Source organism: Martes martes (assembly GCF_963455335.1).
Source record: "Martes martes genome assembly, chromosome: 5".
Classification (NCBI taxonomy): domain Eukaryota; kingdom Metazoa; phylum Chordata; class Mammalia; order Carnivora; family Mustelidae; genus Martes; species Martes martes.
In genome coordinates, this window is record NC_137892.1 from 34,529,855 (window position 1) to 34,551,323 (window position 21,469).

At 39.5% G+C, this 21,469-nt stretch overlaps 1 protein-coding gene across 3 annotated transcripts in view; it reads right to left on the reverse strand.

Moving 5' to 3' along the window:
* Positions 1-21,469, reverse strand: part of CAMK4 (calcium/calmodulin dependent protein kinase IV) — a 227,537-nt gene that overhangs the window by 27,626 nt on the left and 178,442 nt on the right. For 2 of the 3 annotated variants that reach the window (XM_080803344.1, XM_080803342.1), the window contains exons 6-7: positions 10,352-10,442; positions 8,278-8,352 (exon numbers count right to left, since the gene is read on the reverse strand). In XM_080803344.1, the coding sequence (XP_080659470.1) occupies positions 8,278-8,352; positions 10,352-10,442 (166 nt within the window). The remainder of the gene's footprint in view (positions 1-8,277; positions 8,353-10,351; positions 10,443-21,469) is intronic. The other variant, XM_080803343.1, reaches the window with a different exon arrangement.

The following is a 21,469-nucleotide window of genomic DNA, read 5'->3' on the forward strand; positions in this document are numbered from 1 at the left end:
ATCAGTCTGAGTCTCTTGCTCACTTAAAAGTTGTGATGAATGCTGGCCCAGGAACAGCAAAGATGTATTAACTGTTGAAAAGTTGCTTTTCCATTTTTGTGAGGAGGTGGAGTGTGAGTAAATAAACCCAACTCATCCTAATATTAACATCATACAAGAATCTTTTTTGGATATGGAGATACAAATATAAAGTGATGGATGTGGACTCTGAACTCTGTTAAGGATGGCAAAGAACACGTTTTTCTCTAAAGGAGCTATGAATCTCACTGATAATTATCACTAATAATTCTTCTGAAATATTTTTATTTTATGCATATCCTTTCTGCAACAACATTCTAAAACGGAACACTTTGTGGGTGGTTCAGGGCCCAAAGAATACATTTTAAGCAAGTCTCCTACCCACTTGTCATCAGTCACCCTTCCTGTGACCGCTTCTCCCCTACATTCCGCCCTCACATGTGTAATAATAGAGCTGAGTCCTCAGCGCTGTGAATTCTCTGGCACGGCTGGTTTTGTTCCTGAAGTTGTCGCTTACAGCCATAGAGAGGGAAGCACAAGGAAGTGACTTATGGTATGGGACCCAGAAGCCAAGGATGACCAGCACATTAAAAGACTGCTTCTAAACCAAAGGAACACGAAAAGTGGGGGGATGATGTTGGTGACAATCTCCGTGGATTCAGTTTTATAAGGCATCTTAGGCTGGAATATATCTGGTTAACTTAGATTGAACTAAGTGCTTGCCATAATCCTCAACACAGTTTTACACATATAAAACATATAGACAGATCGTGTGGTAATATTTTTAATGCCACAGACCATGTATCTGCTGGGTGATACAGAGATGAGCAGGATTCTTCATCCCTTTGCCTTCCTGACGGCCCCGAATCCTGAGACACAAGTCAGTCAGCCTCTGGGGCCGTTTCTGAGCCAGAGAGGCAGCCCCTCCTACTGCTGACAGCTTCAGATGTTAGAATATTGTTTTGTACATTGTGCTCCATATCTGTACCTTATAGCATCCATTCATAATTCCTAATTCTGTCCTGTGATGCTGCTTCCTTCACTATCTGATGTTCTTTGATTAATGAATGTGGTTCCTTCTCTCTGGCCTGCTGATGGGGATGTTGCCTTGGGATCAGTTTGGGTTGTTTCTTTTTCTGCCTTGGGGATGCTAGAGAGTCTCGTGACTTCATACAGCATCTATATGCCGAAAGGGCTCACACTGGTATCAACAGCCATGTCCCTGCTCCTGAACATTAAACATATATATCCTTCTGCCCACGTGTCACCTCCACCTGGATCTCTCACAGTCCCCCAAATCAAATATCAAATATCAAATATCAAAATCAACAAGCCCCAATCCCTTTGTTCCCAAGGTCCTCCCCATCTCAGTTAATGTGAACTCTATCCTTGCAGTTGGAGTTCTTTGGTCCTCTCTCCTACCTATTATTTCTCCCCTTGTCACTGCACTCCACCCGACTGCCTCCCTCCTGGACCTACAGACACCTACTCATGTTTTTGCTGTAGGGTTGGTGTTCTCTGTCCCCTCTGCCTAGAGTGTTCTTTCCATAGACTCTGCATGGTTTGCTCTCTCCCTTTCCTCTTTCAAGTCTCTGTTCTTCTGCTCCCTTCTCCGGTGAAGCCTTCCTTGATCAGCCTGTTTGTGGCAGCCCAAGCTCCCAGCACTTCCTTTCCTCTTTCCCAACTCCACAGAAATCATAACCTCTTTCTATATACTGACATACTCATTTTATTATTTGACTTCTCCCACTAAAATATGCCATTCTTAAAGAGGAGCTTTTGTTGGTTTGTTTCATCGCTGTATCCTTAGCACCTAGAATAGTGCCTGGTGCATAGTAGGAACTTAATAAATATTTATTAAATGAAAAAAGGACTGAATATCTACACAACTAGAGTTCCACACAATACACTTTGTTTAGGTCAGTACCAAACCAATACAAAAACCCCAAGAGGTTCATTTTCCTCTAGAATTAAAACCTCCAAGATAGCTTAAAATAAGCCTGCACTCCACCAGCAGAGTCCCTGTCCTCCGCAAGGTTAAGAACAAGATGAGCTATGGCCTTTCCTCACCATTCCTGTTTCTGTCCCTAGCCCCACTTTTTTCCTTTGCCTGGTGTTTGTTCTTTTGGATCAAGTGTTGTAGTCACATGGTGGTTGGCGACACAGCCTGTCTCAGGGAGAAAGAAGGGCCATGGTATCAAAAGGGAGATGGACCCGGACCCGCTTTACCCACCTGCTGCGAATTCTCTGCTTGCTTCCTCTCACATTTCCTGCTCTTTCCCATGGTTAGCTAGCCCCACAGGAACCCCATGTACACACATCAGCCTGTCAAGCATTTTGTTAAAGGCCTCGCAATTGACATTTTACTATGTATTCTTCTGTTTTTTTCTTAAGTTCACTATAAAAAGAAGTCATCATTGTGGGTATTTCCTTAATTCTCAGGTGAGCTCATCCCTTAGGTGGTTAGATTACCAATATAACATAATACTCTTATTTCACCTTAGCTCTTTAGTCCTCCAGAAATGAACAAAATACATCTTTTATGACGCTATACTGAAAGCTTATAGTTTAGATTATTAGATTTACTTTTTTAACTTCACTTAAATTTTTTTTAAGATTTTATTTATTTATTTGACAGACAGAGATCACAAGTAGGCAGAGAGGCAGGCAGAGAGAGAGGGAGAAGCAGGCTCCCTGCTGAGCAGAGAGCCCGATGTGGGGCTCGATCCCAGGACCCTGGGATCATGACCTGAGCCAAAGGCAGAGGCTTTAACCCACTGAGCCACACAGGCGCCCCTAAATTTTTCTACATTGGTCATATAAGTGTGTATTCATGCAGACACAAGTCTCTTCTGTCTAACTCCAGACTGTTAAGGAATTATCTTTAATTTCAGTATAGTGAACATAAGAAGTTATTTCTTTAAAACATAACAATGTGGGAGCAACATACGATTATCACTCTTGTGCGAACCTGGCAAATGCCAACAGAAAATAAATTCTGAACAGCTTCTAGACCCTGTAAATAGAACTTGGACAGGCAGATAAAAATATGAAATATGAACATACATAGTTTAATTAACTAAGCTTATGAATTAGAAATTAGTATTAGGAATACTCTTTTATCTCACCCTTTACCATATTGTTTTCTTTTCTACTCTAACAGCTTGTTCTTCCTTTCTGTGATTGACATGGGTAGGGTGAACAAGCACAGACTTTAAGCCTTAAATAGCTAAACCAGTCAAGACATTTTGGTTCTATACACTGTGGCCCATTTATCAAGAGCCATGACCTAATGGATTTGGGGGGGGGGGCGGTGGATGTTGGTTTGTTTTTTCTGTTTTTTGAGACCTATTTCTTTCCCCAGCAACAAGATGTGGGGACTTTCTTCATGGCTATTTCAGAGCACTACTCATTGATTTCATTTATCTGGATCACAGATTTTAATTTTCTGGCCTGGAGTTTATTTCCAACTGGGCACATTTCCCAGGAAATAATGAGTATTTGCTTAAACACACAGCATCTGTGATTTTTCTTTTGCAATTCACTTATAGGAGAACCCTCTGTTATTAATAGCCTGGGGCAAAGGTTCCATGAATGAAACTGAATGGGTGGCTTTTCACTTGTGTATTTCCTGACAAATGACAGATGGTATAATATAAATACCCACTCCCTCAAAAGATGTAACTGAGAAAGCCTTTCAGTAAAGGTAGAAACTAGACCCAGTGTACATGAGGATAACTGACCTGGGATGTAATTATCCTTACAACAAGCAAGGAAACAAGCTCACACCTCTCCTCTCCTCCATCAATCATACGGGCTTCGGATCCCTTTCCAAGTCAAATGTAAAGTCTTTGTGTAAGTCATGCTTTCTGTAGGATGGCAGTGATTCCCACCAGTCTTGTACTTGGCTCTCATTTCCAACTCATTCTATCGATGGGCAGATTCCTCCCCACCTAAGTATTCTCAGAGAAGACACACCACCCCATGACAGAACTCACATGGGCTGTGGGGAGAAAGGCTAGAACTGAGGGACCGTCAAAGGGGCTTCAGCCTTGCCTATGAACAGTCTGTTTCTAAGACAGATGAATAGAAATATTATTTTATTGATTTTTTTTTAAGAGTTTAAACTCTGCATCTTTCTTCTGCTCTAGGTCATCCACCTCCTGTGCCTTGGTGTCACTGTGACTTCTGTTTTTCCCTAACTCAGCCCCTCCAGTGTTTTCTGTGTTACTATACACAGGTGGATTCTTAAAATCCTGACGCCAACTCTAGTCCCACTTTGAGTAAAATTTAGTGTATTTCCTTTGGGAAATATGTATGTATGAGTAAATATATGTTTATTTATATATAATTTGGACCCTGATCTTGTAATTAAACACATCAAACTTACTTGTTTTTGAATTCCAAGCCTGCCTCAGCCTACATAATAGTAATTCCACACACATGTTTAGCACTTCAGAGTCCACAGAGCACTTCTATTTTTCCCTCTCAATCCTTCCTCCCTCCACCCCCAGCTTCCTTTCTGCTTTCTCAGCCTTTTCCTAAAGCAAATGACGGCTTCCTGGTGAGCCTCTATGTAGAGCACAGCAGAAGGATTATAAGGATCACATTCAGTCAACCAATTTCCTCCTTCCCCATTACATAGCCTTTAGGGTGATGTGGGTATCTGCCGGGAAAATTAAATAGTAAACGGAAAATAAGCCTCCATTATTAGATGGCATTATCTGTAAGATGGGCCTGTTTACGGCAATGACAGGAGTCTGAAATAGTATTTTTATAATCATTTTATATTTATTTATTTTTTTAAAAGATTTTATTTATTTATTTGACAGACAGAGCACAAGTAGGCAGAGAGGCAGGCAGAGAGAGAAGGGAGGAAGCAGGCTCCCTGCTGAGCAGAGAGCCCAATGCTGGGCTCGATCCCAGGACGCTGGGATCATGACCTGAGCTGAAGGCAGCGGCTTTAACCCACTGAGGCACCCAGGCGCCCCTAATCATTTTATATTTAAAAAGTAAATGACTGGATGGAGAACCGGTTGAATACATTATGCTGAGAAGCTATTTATAGGAATGACAGCAAGCACCCTGTGTGTAGATTTCTGACATCAGAAGGACAGGAAAGAGAATTTATAATAGCTTTCTAATTTGTCTTCTTTTGAACTTTTTTCTCCCTCCAATCCATCTGTCACAATGTCATTATCAAGATATCTGTAAGATACAGATTTGATTTTAAAATATAATTACACTGATTAAAAACTTTTGCTGGATCACTATTATCTAACAATAAAAGTCTGAATTCCTTAGCCTGATTTATAGATTATTTAAAAAAAACATGGTCCATCCTATTTTTCCAAGTATATCTGTATCCTCTGTACCAAAAACTCTATATTGCAATCGTGTAAAATGAGAAAGTAACCAACAGTCCTTGAACTTGCCAGATGCTACCACTCCTCTATGACTTTTCTCTTCCTTTGCTTGCTTATAAAGAATACCTTGTGGCTACCTCTTCACTTGAACTGCTACTCAACTTTCAGAGTCCAGCTCAAATGCCCTCCTCTGTAAAAACCTCTTTAGGGAAGATGTATTTTCCCCTCTTCCCTGTATCCTTAAGCCTTTAGCTCAAACACAGAACTCAGCATAACAAACTTCGATGTATTGTATATGAGTATTTCTTCTTTAATAGCCTATGAAATCCTGGAAGGACAAGACCATATGGTGTTCACTCTTGTAATCTCAGTGTCTAACATGGAGTCTATTAGACATCCAATGTTCATTTTATCAATGAATAAATCAATCACTCATAGAATGACTATTCTGTAATGCTACAAGAAAGAACTGCTCTTATCACTATTATCAAAGCCACTGAAACGATGCTAGTGTAAGCTCTTCCCGAACTTCCCATTTCAAGGCTGCTAACTCTCAAAGAATTGCTCCAACCTGCGTATCTCTTTGGAATAGTAGGTGTTTGCTATCAGATAATGATTACTAAACTGCCCATCAGCTTTTCTCTTTTGGGAAATCCTTACTTTGTTTTATCATTCTTGTGTCAATTCTCTTTAAATGCTTTTATTAATTGGTCAGCAGTTAGTACTCACAAATGGGCAACTCCATCTGGCACAAGGTACTAAATTCAGGGTTCTTTTTTCCCTTCATCGCTGTGGAAGTGTAGGGAGTCATGAAAGAAATACAGGAGGATGATAAATAAGGACATACGAACTAGAGAAAGAGGAAATATCTATGGCACCATTAGAAGGAATGGGTCATGCACAGGTAGTCAGCTAACAGTTCTAAGGAAAATATATAAAAACAAAACAAGAAGATGCCTATAGGCATCTTGTAACTGTAACTGTAACTGAGGACCGGCCAAAACAATATAAGTGAAAGTGACATGGAGCTTCAGCAAGTCTATTTAACAGTGAAAAGGTATACTCTCCCCCTCTTCCCTTCCTGTCACATGGAATGCAAATGTAATGAGTGATTTCAAACAGCCACTTTGGACTCAGAGAATGCATGCAGAAGAATGCTAGAGCCAGACAGAAAAGGTCTGGATCCTTGGCACTGAGACCTGCAGAGCCATAGCTGTAGAACCCACGAGAATTGTCTTTCTCTAGACTTCTAACATGAGAGAAATCAACTTCTACCTTGTTTAAGCCGCAGTTACCTGGAGTTTTCTGAATTTACTCCTAATTGATAAGCTACTCTTGTTGTCAAGGAGTTTAAGATCCAGAACAAGAATATTTGGTACAATGTAAATACTTAATAAAAAGACAGGTATATTTAATTCTGTGTAATTATTGGGTTTATGAACAATTGAGCTACAAGGAAATAATATTTTAGATTCACTAGAGAAGCTAACTAGTTAAAAGCAAACATAAAATGTTTATGTGACATAAAAAAATGAAAAATGAAGAAGAATGCATAAGGCTATTAATACTGACTACACATACTTGGATTTTTACTTCTTACAATGATCAAGTAATACTTTGAGATTTAAAACGCTAAAATAAAAAACATTTTAGGGGCATCTTCCTGGCTCAGCATGTGACTCTTGATCTTGGGGTTGTGAGACTGAGCCCCACACTGGATTTAGAAATTACTTAAAAATAAAATCTTTAAAAAATATTTTAAGCTATAAGTAATAACTGATAGATATTTTTATGAAGGAAAATTATATTGATTTTATCTATATTGCTTTTTTAAGAGGGAATTTTATAAATCTGTTTTTAGGGCCTTGGCTACCTGGATTCTCATCTCTGACTTATAACAACTAGATATGGAATCTTGGGAAAGTCATACTCTGGAACTCAAAATGAGAATGTTAGTAAGTGAACTTTAAAGCTTCTTCTAGCTACAAATCTGGGAATTTAATCATATATTTGCTTCACTGGATATCTAATTGTGCCTTCTACAGTCTGATTTCCATGAATTCCAAAGCTGTTAAATGAGTTAGTTATGTGTGAGGACTGTCACACAGTCCATCTCTAGAGATTGGGGGACTCTGCTGGGGAACCCCACCTGAAGCCCTGGTCTTAGTAAGGATAGGAAAGCGCCATCAATAAGAACTAGGGATTACCCCATTCCCTCTGTTGTCCTGTATGCCCTCTGAATTAACGACATACTCTCTCCGCACACACCCTCCCAAATAAAAGCAAATAAGGAAAGTGACTGAGGGCTCATGGCTCTATTTCTGACCAGAAACAAAGCTTTTCCCTTGTTCTCTTTCTTGGTGACTGTCCTTCTATTCCTAAGGGGCTTCAGAGTAGTTACTGCCCAAAAGACAGGTGCAGAGCACCCAATCCTTAACCCCTGAGGCTCCCTCTTTCCCTGTTAAGAGAGTTACCCTAAAACCAACATCCCTGAACCCTTCATGGAGAAAAAGAAGTGCTATGATATCATTTTTATGTGCCTTCCTCATGGACACTCAGATCACATTGTAAGCACTTTAAAGATTTATTTATTTTTCAATTTTTAGAGAGAGAGAGAGAAGAGTAGGGGGAAAGGCAGAGGGAGAGGGAGGGGGAGAATCCCAAGCCTGCTCCCCAGTGAGTGCAGAGCCTGACATAAGCCTGGATCCCACAGCCCTGAGCTCATGAACTGAGCCAAAATCAAGAGTCAGACACCTAACCAACCCTGACACCCAGGCGTCACCCACCCTGTGAGCATTTTAAATAGAGATATTAGGAGTCGAAAAATTAGATCCCTAAATAAAAGCAGATTTCAAATAACAATAAAAGTAAATATCAATATTAAAGAGCATACCGCAGTACCCTGGGGTCCCACACACTGTCTTCATGAGTACTTGATGTTCCACAATTTTAGAGAGTCCAAAATCAGCTAACAACACAAGAGAAAAATTCAATGAAACAAGTCTTTTCTCAGCTTTTATAAGATGACAGAATACTTTCATTATTCAAAATAAAACGGACTCATTTGTTTTTACTTGTTTTGGTATCTGGCGACGGGAGGAGGGGGGAATGAAGAAGGGGACAAGTCACCTGGGAGAGGAAACTGAAAAAAAAAAATTTTTTTTGAATCTTGCTTTAAATTGGAGAAAAATAGGACTCCCAAATACACTTTATGCTCTTCTCTATAAATCCCAGCTTTAGGCAAATAAGATATTTATTTTTGAAATAACAGTTGTAACAGATATATTTTGTCTAATGTTAACTCTGAGATTTACGAAACAGTAGCTCTAAAGTACAACATAGAATTAGTGATATAGAATTAGTAATCCATGGGGAGAAATCAAAACAAAAAAATAGGTTTTTGTGAATGTCAAAGACATGAGCAGAAATATCAAAAGGTTCATTCGGTTTCAAAATGTGTATCTGATGGATAAGGATTTACTCTCATATGAGGAATATATAACACTTTTTTTTTTTCAAGAATCCTCTTTATTTATTCCTCAGAATATTACTTAGGTAAAACACTACCCAAAGTTGCTCCCATTATAGTCTATTTGCTGGGCTACTTCTCTCTCACTCAGGAAACATCAGGAAACCACTGAAGGCCGTTCTTCAAGAGAGGCAGGTGCAGAATTAATGCCATTTTAGACTTCAAAGATAAACCCACATTTCCACGGAGGTGCTGATCCTTATCAGGGAAAGCAGCAGGAAGTCCTTCAGATAGAAAGCCTCTCCTGTCTAAATTAGTATCTATCCATCCATTTAAAGAAATTTCTTTAAGGATAAAATCTTTGAAATTGATGTCAAAGGAAATGGCCATCTCCCTGCTGTTCACTGCCTTTCAGGAGTGATTAGAAGAACAAGCTGGCTGCCTAGTAGGACTTTGGTATTTTTTCTTCCATGATCTGTATAACTTAATTTTCAAAGGTGTCCACACTTCTAATGCAGTGAACTTATCAGATTAACATTACACAGGCCAGCCACCGAAAAGAACAACGCCCTTCAGAGGACTTAACACAGATTCTGCTAAGGAGAATTCCTGTAAAATAAGTTCTGTTATTATTATTTGCAAGCGAAAAGACAGGCGAAATAACATTTAATACACTTTTTCCTAAAATGCTGATTTAAAGAACTCTTTGAGTAGACCGGGATTACAAAGTTCATCCTCGTAGTTCTTCAAAATGCTTACTGGGAGAAAAAGCAAGGTTCCCAGAGTCAAGTAAGGCTTGGGGAAAGCCTAACACACTAATTTAGACGTCAGTTTGCACATTAGCATTTTTAGAGTTCTGGTTAGTCCTGCAGAAATAAAAAAATTTCTTTAAGTTGGCATTTCCTAACTTATTTCACCAACCTTAGCACTTCCGCAAACCACTCCCACCTCCCCCAAAGCAAATTAGAATATTTACTCTTGTTCCCTCAGCTGAGGAACCGGTGTTCTGTGGAGTGCACTTTGGGAAATACAGACCTCAATTTATCCCTGTTCATGTAAACAAGTGACTCAGATCCTTAATTCACTGATATGTACTAAGCATTTTGTGTCAAAGCTCTTGAATATCTAAAATTAAGCTCCAACTAATTTATGGAATAAAAAGTAACAAAAAAAGAAGTGTTATGTTATCTGTGATTTTCCTCTATATAAACTTATCTACAAAATACACCATCACCTTCCGAAGTTCCTGCTATTTCCAAGAGCTATGTTTCCTTTGTGTCCAGAACTGGAGCACCAACTTCTAGGCACTGATTCCAGATGACTATATCAGGAAAGGACTACAGACTTCCAAAACAATGCGTTATTTCTTTACAGACACCAAATATCCAAGGAAATTAAATGGAGGCAAAACTAGATGGAACAATTATCTTTAAATTCGATGGAATACATTTCTTCTGCTCTGGGAAAGGGGTCATAAGACTTCATGAAATGTCCTCACCTATTTTGAGTGGTGCATCTGGGGCTGGAGTTGCATAGAGAAGATTCTCTGGTTTGAGATCACGGTGCACAATCCCATTTTCATGTAGGTACTAAATAGGGAACACAATGGAGTAACATTCTAGTGACTGTATTTATGGTTCCAACATTTATGTTTCATCTTTTCAGAATTAGAATATTCTTTACTATGTTATATGATTCAACAACACACACATATGATCATTTAAAAATAAACACCATAAAAGAAAAATAAGTTTATACTATACATAATTTAAGAACAGCTTATATACAGTTACCTAAAAGTGAAATGCAGTTTATTTTTTTAAATATTTTTTTAAAGACTTTTATTTATTTATTTGACAGAGAGAGATCACAAGTAGGCAGAGAGGCAGGCAGAGAGAGAAGGGGAAGCAGGCTCCCTGCCGAACAGAGAGCCGGGTGCGGGCCTCGATCCAAGGACCCTGAGATCACGACCTGAGCCGAAGGCAGAGGCCCAACCCACTGAGCCACCCAGGCGCCCTGAAATGCAGTTTAAAGTGTATGAAACCAATTGTCAGAAATAAAAAATTTACTCCTCAGAGAATATCAGTTGCAGTTCTCTTTATGCATATTACTATGTAAGTTCAAATCCATTCATTATTATTATAGTAAAGTCAAGGTTCTGTGCATTGAAAATTTTCTGGTTTATTATCTGAATAAAGCATAATTATATGTGTCATTTTAGAAGCTCACAACCACAGCAAAGACTTAATAATTATTGTTTGAACAGACATTTAGATATGAGTAATTATTATAGAGGACTATCCTTAATATGATAAATACTGTTTAAAGATGATAAATGTTCTCATAGGCTTTTCTGAAGATTAGTAAATCCAACTACCAATACAGAGTGGCATATTTGAGCTGATCTTAAAGATCGCTTCTAGCAATTCCACTCATTTCTTTCTACTTTAAATTATTTTGTAAATTATGTAAATTTACTTGTAAATTATACTCTTACTGTGAATGTGGAAGTCTTACCTGATCCTGCTTCCCTTAGTCTCAGATCCCTCTCCTAAAGTAATCACTCTTCACTTTGAAATGGTTTGAATGTTTTTCTATGAATTCACAAATATGAATATATGTATGCAAGGAAATACTCCTGATTTTCCATTTTCTTACATAAATGCATGATTAATATTAATTTTTACAGGTTTTTTTTTCCTTTAACAATATGTCTTTAAAACCTTTCCCACAAACCACTATAGCTTATTCTATTTAACACCTGCATCCATTTTGTTGAATGTAGCATAATTTATTTTACTAGTCCCTTTTTGGTGGACATTCAAGTTTTTAAAAATTACCAATAATGCAGTAATAAGCCTTCTAGCACTTGGATTTTGGGTGTTTTTGCTTGTGTTTCTTTAGGACAGATATCTGGAAGCAGATCTGGTGGGGTCAAAAGATAGGTTAAAATGTTTAAACTCCATCAATATTTACTCACACAAACAGTGTGTTTATGGTTTCCTAACATCTTTACCAAATCTGTGCAATTAACTTTTGCTGAGCTACAGTGTAAACATTGTATCTTATGTTTGGCTTAATTTGTCTTTCTCTGTTTACTGGCCTAGTATAGGCTTTTTGGTTTTCCTCTTCTGTGAACTACCCATTTATATCCTTTGCCCATTTTTCTGTTGGGTTAAGAGAAAAAATAGTCAGGGTAGTTCAGTTTTTCTCCTTTCCTATCCCCTACAGGAAGGGGGAGAGTCTCTTCTTTCTTTGTAAGCCAAGTAAGAGAAGGTAGATAGCTTCAGTGTCACAGTTTGTGGTGCTTGACGTGTCTCACGTAGTGATGTGGTGAAACAGGAACTGATATCCAGCTCACTTGTGAAAAACAGAGGTGGTTAGAACAGGGAGTAAGAAGAGAGGGCCTCAGTGAGATTCAGCTGCCCTCAAGGAGGAGCTGAACAAGGGCACACATTTCTCACAGGTTCATTGTGGACTGTGCAGAAAGGAACCAGACATAAGCATAAGTTTTGTGCTGGGGTGATGCCATCTTGCCTCAGCATTTCAGGAAGCAGAACATGAGGGAGGTGGCATGGGCGGTTGAGGAACCACTGACTCCTCAGGGTACCTGAAGTGAGAGAACTGTCCTGCAGTAGGTCTCTGTAGAGCCATCTATGGTGTCCCACACGGAAAGAACATCAGGCATTGGACACTGGCCACGCCCAGAGACCACAGATGCTGGACCATGAATGCACCAGTCTGGGAAGACCATTGCTAACCCTCCATCTCCTCTCCCTCTCCTCACTGTCACACTCACAACAACCCTAGAAGGAGCACGATCAGTTGGAGGGTAAAGAGCAAGAGAAAGAGAAGAAACTAACAAGTATTCCTATCCCCTCTGTTTACAAATTATAGATCTCTAAGGTCCACATTGGGGGAAGGAGGAAGTTTAAAGTTGGACAAGTCTAAAGTTTTGTTCTTTCCCTTACCCAAGAGTGACTGGAAAAGCTATGGGAATGGCTTGAAATTTTATTCACGAAGGAGAAGAATGGATTCACAGAGTTGATTTGCCAGGACAATCATGAGACAAAAGAAAGTTGCTTTTGCTCCTGTCTTACCAGGTCAAGCTCACTTTTTCTAGTGGATAATTATAATGCGTAGACAATAATATCATAAATGTCCTACACACTTACTGTATTCCAAGCACTATTATAAACACCTTAATCTTCATATCAGCTCCGTAAGGTAAATCGTATTAATGCTTGTTCTGCAAGTAAGAAAGCTGAGGCATAAAAAGACCAGAGACACGTGCAACTTCACAACTAGACGCATGCCAATGTAGGCATGTGGCAGTGGAGCCATAACCTGACCATTGCGTGACTCCCAAACAGATGCCTGATTGTGCAGGGTGGACATGAGAGGGGAATCATGGTGAAGGAGAGGAGGGGAGAATGATGGAGGAGTGGGAAGGTCATGGGAAGGGGAGGATGGGTGAGAAGGCAAAGGACCATGTTTAGCCTTAGTGACACCCAGGGAAAACCCCCCAGACCCCTGAGGAGGAAGATGCTATATCTTGCATTAGCTGAGTTTGAAGGCAAAAATGCAAGTTTCTCATAGAGTTGCTTTGGAACATACCTAAGAATTGCAGTTTGGGATCAATGGAAAATATTGATCTCCCCCACTCCCAATCTAACCCAATTAAGAGACTCCATTGCTTTGGGAAGAAAATGACACCAAAAATAGCAACACGATAACAACAAATGAGATAAACTTACAAGCACTGGTTTAGCAAAGTACCAATTATATGAAGATTCTTATTAAATATTGTTCTGGCTTTCTTGAACAGAAATGGTAGTTTTAAGTTCTAAGTCCAAAGTAAAACAAAACAAAACAAAACAAAACAACATCATTTGGCACTCCATAGAGGAGAGCTAGACCAGATAATGGGAGAAAAATTTTAGAAAAAATAATAGATTTAGGAGCTATGCACTAACAGAGGAACAAATTTAAAAACAAAATAAAGCAATGAAATACTGAAGGTCATGCGCTTTTGAAAATATAGGCAGGAATCATTTGCTATAAATTACTTGGTGTAGAAAGATTATTAAAAGTCGAGATATAATCATGTACACGTGGTAGGAGGCATTTAAATGTATTGACTAACAAAATGACAGGAGTCACTATTGTATTTTTGCTTAGATCCACTGATTGATTGCCTTTAACCAATAGTGAGTATTTTTAATTTTTACATTATCTCAAGTCAGGAAGCCAAGCAAAAAGGAAAATGTGCAATATGATCTTTTGTCTTCTCCCAAGGAGATACAATTTTTAGAAGGGGGAACATTTTGGAAGCATCAGTTCTCAAATTTCTTGGTCGCAGGACCCCTTTGGCGTTAAAAAAAGTATTGAAAAACCTCCAAGAATTTTTCGTTTATGAGTTATATCTAACATTAGTTACTACATTAGTGGTTAAAAATGAGAATAAAAAAAATACTAACTTACTTAAAAAACAATAAATTCATGCCATATTGACATAAACATTTTCTAATAAGAATATATTTTCTAAAACAAAAAAATTAAGAGTTCTGTGCTATTTTTTAAAAGTTTTACAAGTCTCTTTAATTTCTAGTTTAATACAAGGCAGCTGGATTCCCCTGGCTCTGCATTGTCTACTATAAAACCACCCATTATGCACACGCTGAAAAATTCCACTGTACTTTCATAAGTGAAGGGAAATGTCCTCATATTATGACAAAATAGTTTTGACCTCACAGACCCTCTGAAAGGGGTCGGGGGTGTCTCAGGAACCCTCCAGTAATCTTTAGACTATACTTTGAAAACTTGTTTTAGAGGATCTGAGGTCATAAAAAGGGCAGTGCAAAAGCTGAATAATATGCACATCGCCCTTCATTTTCAAAGTGGGTTTTAAATGCAATACACACCTCTAATCTCATCAAGCACTAATCTTATCTGCCATATCAAGATCACAATACACTAAGTGAAGAAGGGAAAAATGGCCCTCAAAATTGTGTACTCGTGGGAAAATGTGCAAAGACATTTTATAATATCATATCAGTGATACAGAGCTAATTAAGAAATATCCAATTATGGAGAAACAGACCCTATCAAGATATTCTTGATCTTAACTATAGCTAAATTATTTAAGTCATGGGGATTCAATACAAATAGACAAAAGGTAGGAAAAATTGAGAAATGAGACAATTGCATATTTTAGAATAAACCAAGTGTTGAAAGTAATCATAATTAAAGTAAACAAAGGCAAGCAATAACATTAAAAACTGAATGCCACTTTGGAAGATGTCTAAAACCTAACAACTTGATGGAGAAAGAAATAATAGTCTGACAACAACTGTAGCATCTAACTACTAAATCTTGACTAATCATAACCTTTAATAAAGAAATTACAAGTGAAAATAACCAAGTGTATACGAATTTAATTAAAACTTTAAGGAATAGGGGGGAGGAGTCAAGATGGCGGAGAAGTAGCAGGCTGAGACGACATCGGGTAGCAGGAGATCAGCTAGATAGCTTATCTAACCATTGTGAACACCTATAAATCCAACGGGAAATCGAAGAGAAGAAGAGCAACAATCCCAGAAACAGAAAATCGATCACTTTCTGAAAGGTAGGACCTGCGGAGAAGTGAATCCAAAGCGACGGGAAGATAGACCCCGGGGGGAGGGGCCGGCACCCGGCAAGCGGCGGAGCGACGGAGCACAAAATCGGGACTTTTAAAAGTCGGCTCCACTGGGAGACATCGCTCCAGAGGCTAAACTGGGGGGAAACCCAGGCGGGGTCAGCATAACCCCAGGACCCGCGGGGTCACAGAAGGACTGGGGGTGTCTGAGTGCCGCAGAGCTCGCAGGTATTAGAGCGGGGAAGCCGGCTATAGCGACAGAGCCGAGGAGTGAGCTCTAAGCCCGGGGTTACCTTGTGCCGGTCGCAGGCTGGGTGGGCTCGGAGCGCGGCCGGAGGCCACGGAGACAAAAGCGACCCGGCGCTTTTCTCCAGCTCCAACAATTGACTGCTTTCCTCGAGGCGCGACCGCAAGCCAGGGAGGCGGGGCTATTGGGCGCTTTGCTCTGAGAGCGCACTGAGGAGCGGAACCCCAAGCTCTCGGCTCCTCCGGGCCGAGAGATTGGGAGGCCGCCATCTTCATTCCCGTCCTCCGGAACTCTACGGAAAGCGCTCAGGGAACAAAAGCTCCCGAAAGCGAACCCGAGCGGATTACTTAGCCCGGCCCCTGGCAAGGGCGGTGCAATTCCGCCTGCGGCAAAGACACTTGAGAATCACTACAACAGGCCCCTCCCCCAGAAGATCAACAAGAAACCATCCAAAACCAACTTCAGTCACCAAGAACAGCGGAATTCCACAGCAGGAGAAAGCAAATCCTACCTGGACAAAATGACAAGGCGGAAAAACTCACCTCAAAAAAAAGAACAAGAGGCCGTACCGAAGGCTGGAGACCTAATCAATACAGACATAGGTAGCATGACAGATCTAGAGTTCAGAATGACAATTCTCAAGGTTCTAGCCGGGCTCGAAAAAGGCATAGAAGATATTAGAGAAACCCTCTCCGGAGAGATAAAAGCCCTTTCTGGAGAAATAAAAGAACTAAAATCTAACCAAGTTGAAATCAAAAAAGCTATTCATGAGGTGCAATCAAAAATGGAAGCTCTCACTGCCAGGATAAATGAGGCAGAAGAAAGAATTAGTGACATAGAAGACCAAATGACAGAGAATAAAGAAGCTGAGCAAAAGAGAGACAAACAACTACTGGAACACGAGGAGAGGATTCGAGAGATAAGTGACACCATAAGACGACACAACATTAGAATAATTGGGATTCCAGAAGAAGAAGAAAGAGAGAGGGGAGCAGAAGGTATATTGGAGACAATTATTGGAGAGAATTTCCCTAATATGGCAAAGGGAACAAACATCAAAATCCAGGAGATGCTAAGAACGCCCCTCAAAATCAATAAAAATAGGTCCACACCTCGTCACCTGATAGTAAAATTTACAAGTCTTAGCGACAAAGAGAAAATCCTGAAAGCAGCCCGGGAAAAGAAGTCTGTAACATACAAGGGTAAAAACATTAGATTGGCAGCGGACCTATCCACAGAGACCTGGCAGGCCAGAAAGAACTGGCATGATATATTCAGAGCACTAAACGAGAAAAACATGCAGCCAAGAATACTATATCCGGCTAGGCTATCATTGAAAATAGAAGGAGAGATAAAGAGCTTCCAGGACAAACAAAAGCTGAAAGAATTTGCAAACACCAAACCAGCTCTACAGGAAATATTGAAAGGGGTCCTCTAAGCAAAGAGAGACCCTAAAAGTAGTAGATCAGAAAGAAACAGAAACAATATACAGTAACAATCATCTTACAGGCAATACAATGGCACTAAATTCATATCTCTCAATAGTTACCCTGAATGTTAATGGGCTAAATGCCCCAATCAAAAGACACAGGGTATCAGAATGGATAAAAAAACAAAACCCATCCATATGCTGCCTACAAGAAACTCATTTTAGACCCGAAGACACCTCCAGATTTAAAGTGAGGGGGTGGAAAACAATGTACCATGCTAATGGACATCAGAAGAAAGCTGGGGTGGCAATCCTTATATCAGATCAATTAGATTTTAAGCCAAAGACTATAATAAGAGATGAGGAAGGACACTATATCATACTCAAAGGGTCTGTCCAACAAGAAGATCTAACAATCTTAAATATCTATGCCCCTAACATGGGAGCAGCCAACTATATAAACCAATTAATAACAAAATCAAAGAAATACATCGACAGTAATACAATAATAGCAGGGGACTTTAACACTCCCCTCACTGAAATGGACAGATCATCTAAGCAAAAGATCAACAAGGAAATAAAGGCCTTAAATGACACACTGGACCAGATGGACATCACAGATATATTCAGAACATTCCATCCCAAAGCAACAGAATATACATTCTTCTCTAGTGCACATGGAACATTCTCCAGAATAGACCACATCCTGGGTCATAAATCAGGTCTCAATCGGTACCAAAAGATCGAGATCATTCCCTGCATATTTTCAGACCACAATGCTCTGAAGCTCGAACTCAATCACAAGAGGAAATTTGGAAAGAACGCAAATACATGGAGACTAAACAGCATCCTTCTAAAAAATGAATGGGTCAACCAGGAAATTAAAGAAGAATTGAAAAAATTCATGGAAACAAATGATAATGAAAACACAACAGTTCAAAATCTGTGGGACACAACAAAGGCAGTCCTGAGAGGAAAATATATAGCAGTGCAAGCCTTTCTCAAGAAACAAGAAAGGTCTCAAATACACAACCTAACCCTACACCTAAAGGAGCTGGAGAGAGAACAACAAAGAAAGCCTAAACCCAGCAGGAGAAGAGAAATCATAAAGATCAGAGCAGAAATCAATGAAATAGAAACTAAAAAAACAATAGAACAAATCAACAAAACTAGGAGCTGGTTCTTTGAAAGAATTAATAAGATTGATAAGCCCCTGGCCAGACTTCTCAAAAAGAAAAGAGAAAGGACGCAAATAAATAAAATCATGAATGAAAGAGGAGAGATCACAACCAACACCAAAGAAATACAAACAATTATAAGAACATACTACGAGCAACTCTATGGCAACAAATTTGACAACCTGGAAGAAATGGATACATTTCTAGAGATGTATAAACTACCACAACTGAACCAGGAAGAAATAGATAACCTGAACAGACCCATAACCAGTAAGGAGATTGAAACAGTCATCAAAAATCTCCAAACAAACAAAAGTCCAGGACCAGACGGCTTCCCAGGGGAATTCTACCAAACATTTAAAGAAGAATTAATTCCTATTCTCCTGAAACTGTTCCAAAAAATAGAAATGGAAGGAAAACTTCCAAACTCATTCTATGAGGCCAGCATCACCTTGATCCCCAAACCAGACAAGGATCCCACCAAAAAAGAGAATTACAGACCAATATCCTTGATGAACACAGATGCGAAAATTCTCACCAAAATACTGGCCAATAGGATCCAACAGTACATTAAAAGGATTATTCACCACGACCAAGTGGGATTTATTCCAGGGCTGCAAGGTTGGTTCAACATCCGCAAATCCATCAATGTGATACAATACATTAATAAAAGAAAGAGTAAGAACCATATGATACTCTCAATAGATGATGAAAAAGCGTTTGACAAAGTGCAGCATCCCTTCCTGATTAAAACTCTTCAAAGTGTAGGGATAGAAGGCACATACCTCAACATTATCAAAGCCATCTATGAAAAACCCACCGCAAATATCATTCTCAATGGAGAAAAACTGAAAGCTTTTCCGCTAAGGTCAGGAACACGGCAGGGATGTCCGTTATCACCACTGCTGTTCAATATAGTACTAGAAGTCCTAGCCTCAGCAATCAGACAACAAAAAGAAATTAAAGGCATCCAAATCGGCAAAGAAGAAGTCAAACTATCACTCTTTGCAGATGATATGATACTATATGTGGAAAACCCAAAAGGCTCCACTCCAAAACTGCTAGAACTTATACAGGAATTCAGTAAAGTGTCAGGATATAAAGTCAATGCACAGAAATCAGTCGCATTTCTTTACACTAACAACAAGACAGAAGAAAGAGAAATTGAGGAGTCAGTCCCATTTACAATCGTACCCAAAACCATAAGATACCTAGGAATAAATCTAACCAAAGAGGTAAAGAATCTATACTCAGAAAACTATAAAGTACTCATGAAAGAAATTGAGGAAGACACAAAGAAATGGAAAAATATTCCATGCTCATGGATTGGAAGAACAAATATTGTGAAAATGTCTATTTTACCTAAAGCAATCTACACATTTAATGCAATCCCTATCAAAATCCCATCCATTTTTTTTAAAGAAATAGAACAAATAATCCTAAAATTTATATGGAACCAGAAAAGACCTCGAATAGCCAAAGGAATATTGAAAAAGAAAGCCAAAGTCGGTGGTATCACAATTCCAGACTTCAAGCTCTATTACAAAGCTGTCATCATCAAGACAGTATGGTACTGGCACAAAAACAGACATATAGACCAATGGAACAGAATAGAGAGCCCAGAAATAGACCCTCAACTCTATGGTCAACTAATCTTCGACAAAGCAGGAAAGAATATCCAATGGAAAAAAGACAGCCTCTTCAACAAATGGTGCTGGGAAAATTGGACAGCCACATGCAGAAAAATGAAATTGGACTATTTCCTTACACCACACACGAAAATAGACTCAAAGTGGATGAAGGACCTCAATGTGCGAAAGGAATCTATCAAAATCCTTGAGGACAATGCAGGCAGCAACCTCTTTGACCTCCACCGCAGCAACTTCTTCCTAGGAACATCACCAAAGGCAACAGAAGCAAGGGCAAAAATGAACTATTGGGATTTCATCAAGATCAAAAGCTTTTGCACAGCAAAGGAAACAGTTAACAAAACCAAAAGACAACTGACAGAATGGGAGAAGATATTTGCAAACGACATATCAGATAAAGGGCTCGTATCCAAAATCTATAAAGAGCTTATCAAACTCAATACCCAAAGAACAAATAATCCAGTCAAGAAATGGGCAGAGGACATGAACAGACATTTCTGCAAGGAAGACATCCAGATGGCCAACAGACACATGAAAAAATGCTCCACATCACTCGGCATCAGGGAAATACAAATCAAAACCACAATGAGATACCACCTCACACCAGTCAGAATGGCTAAAATTAACAAGTCAAGAAATGACAGATGCTGGCGAGGATGCGGAGAGAGGGGAACCCTCCTACACTGTTGGTGGGAATGCAAGCTGGTGCAACCACTCTGGAAAACAGTGTGGAGGTTCCTCAAAAAACTGAAAATAGAGCTACCCTACGACCCAGCAATTGCACTCCTGGGCATATATCCTAAAGATACAAACGTGGTGCTCCGAAGGGGCACGTGCACCCGAATGTTTATAGCAGCAATGTCCACAATAGCCAAACTGTGGAAAGCGCCTAGATGTCCATCAACAGATGAATGGATAAAGAAGATGTGGTATATATACACAATGGAATACTATGCAGCCATCAAAAGACATGAAATCTTGCCATTTGCGACGACGTGGATGGAACTAGAGGGTATCATGCTTAGCGAAATAAGTCAATCGGAGAAATATAACTATCATATGATCTCTTTGATATGAGGAAGTGGAGATGCAAGGTGGGGGGGTTTGGGGGGAGGTAGGAAAAGAAAAAATGAAAAGATGGGATTGGGAGGGAGACAAACCATAAAAGACTCAATCTCAAGAAACAGACTGAGGGTTGCGGGGGGGAAGGGGGATGGGAGAGGGTGGTGGGGAAATGGACATTGGGGAGGGTATGTGCTATGATGAGTGCTGTGAAATGTGTAAACCAGACGATTCACAGACCTGTACCCCTGGGGATAAAAATACATTATATGTTTATTAAAATAAAAAAAATTAAAAAAAAAAAAAAAAAAACTTTAAGGAATATTATGGACATTGGGGAACATATGTGCTATGGTGAGTGCTGTGAAGTGTGTAAACCTGACGATTCACAGACTTGTACCCCTGGGACTA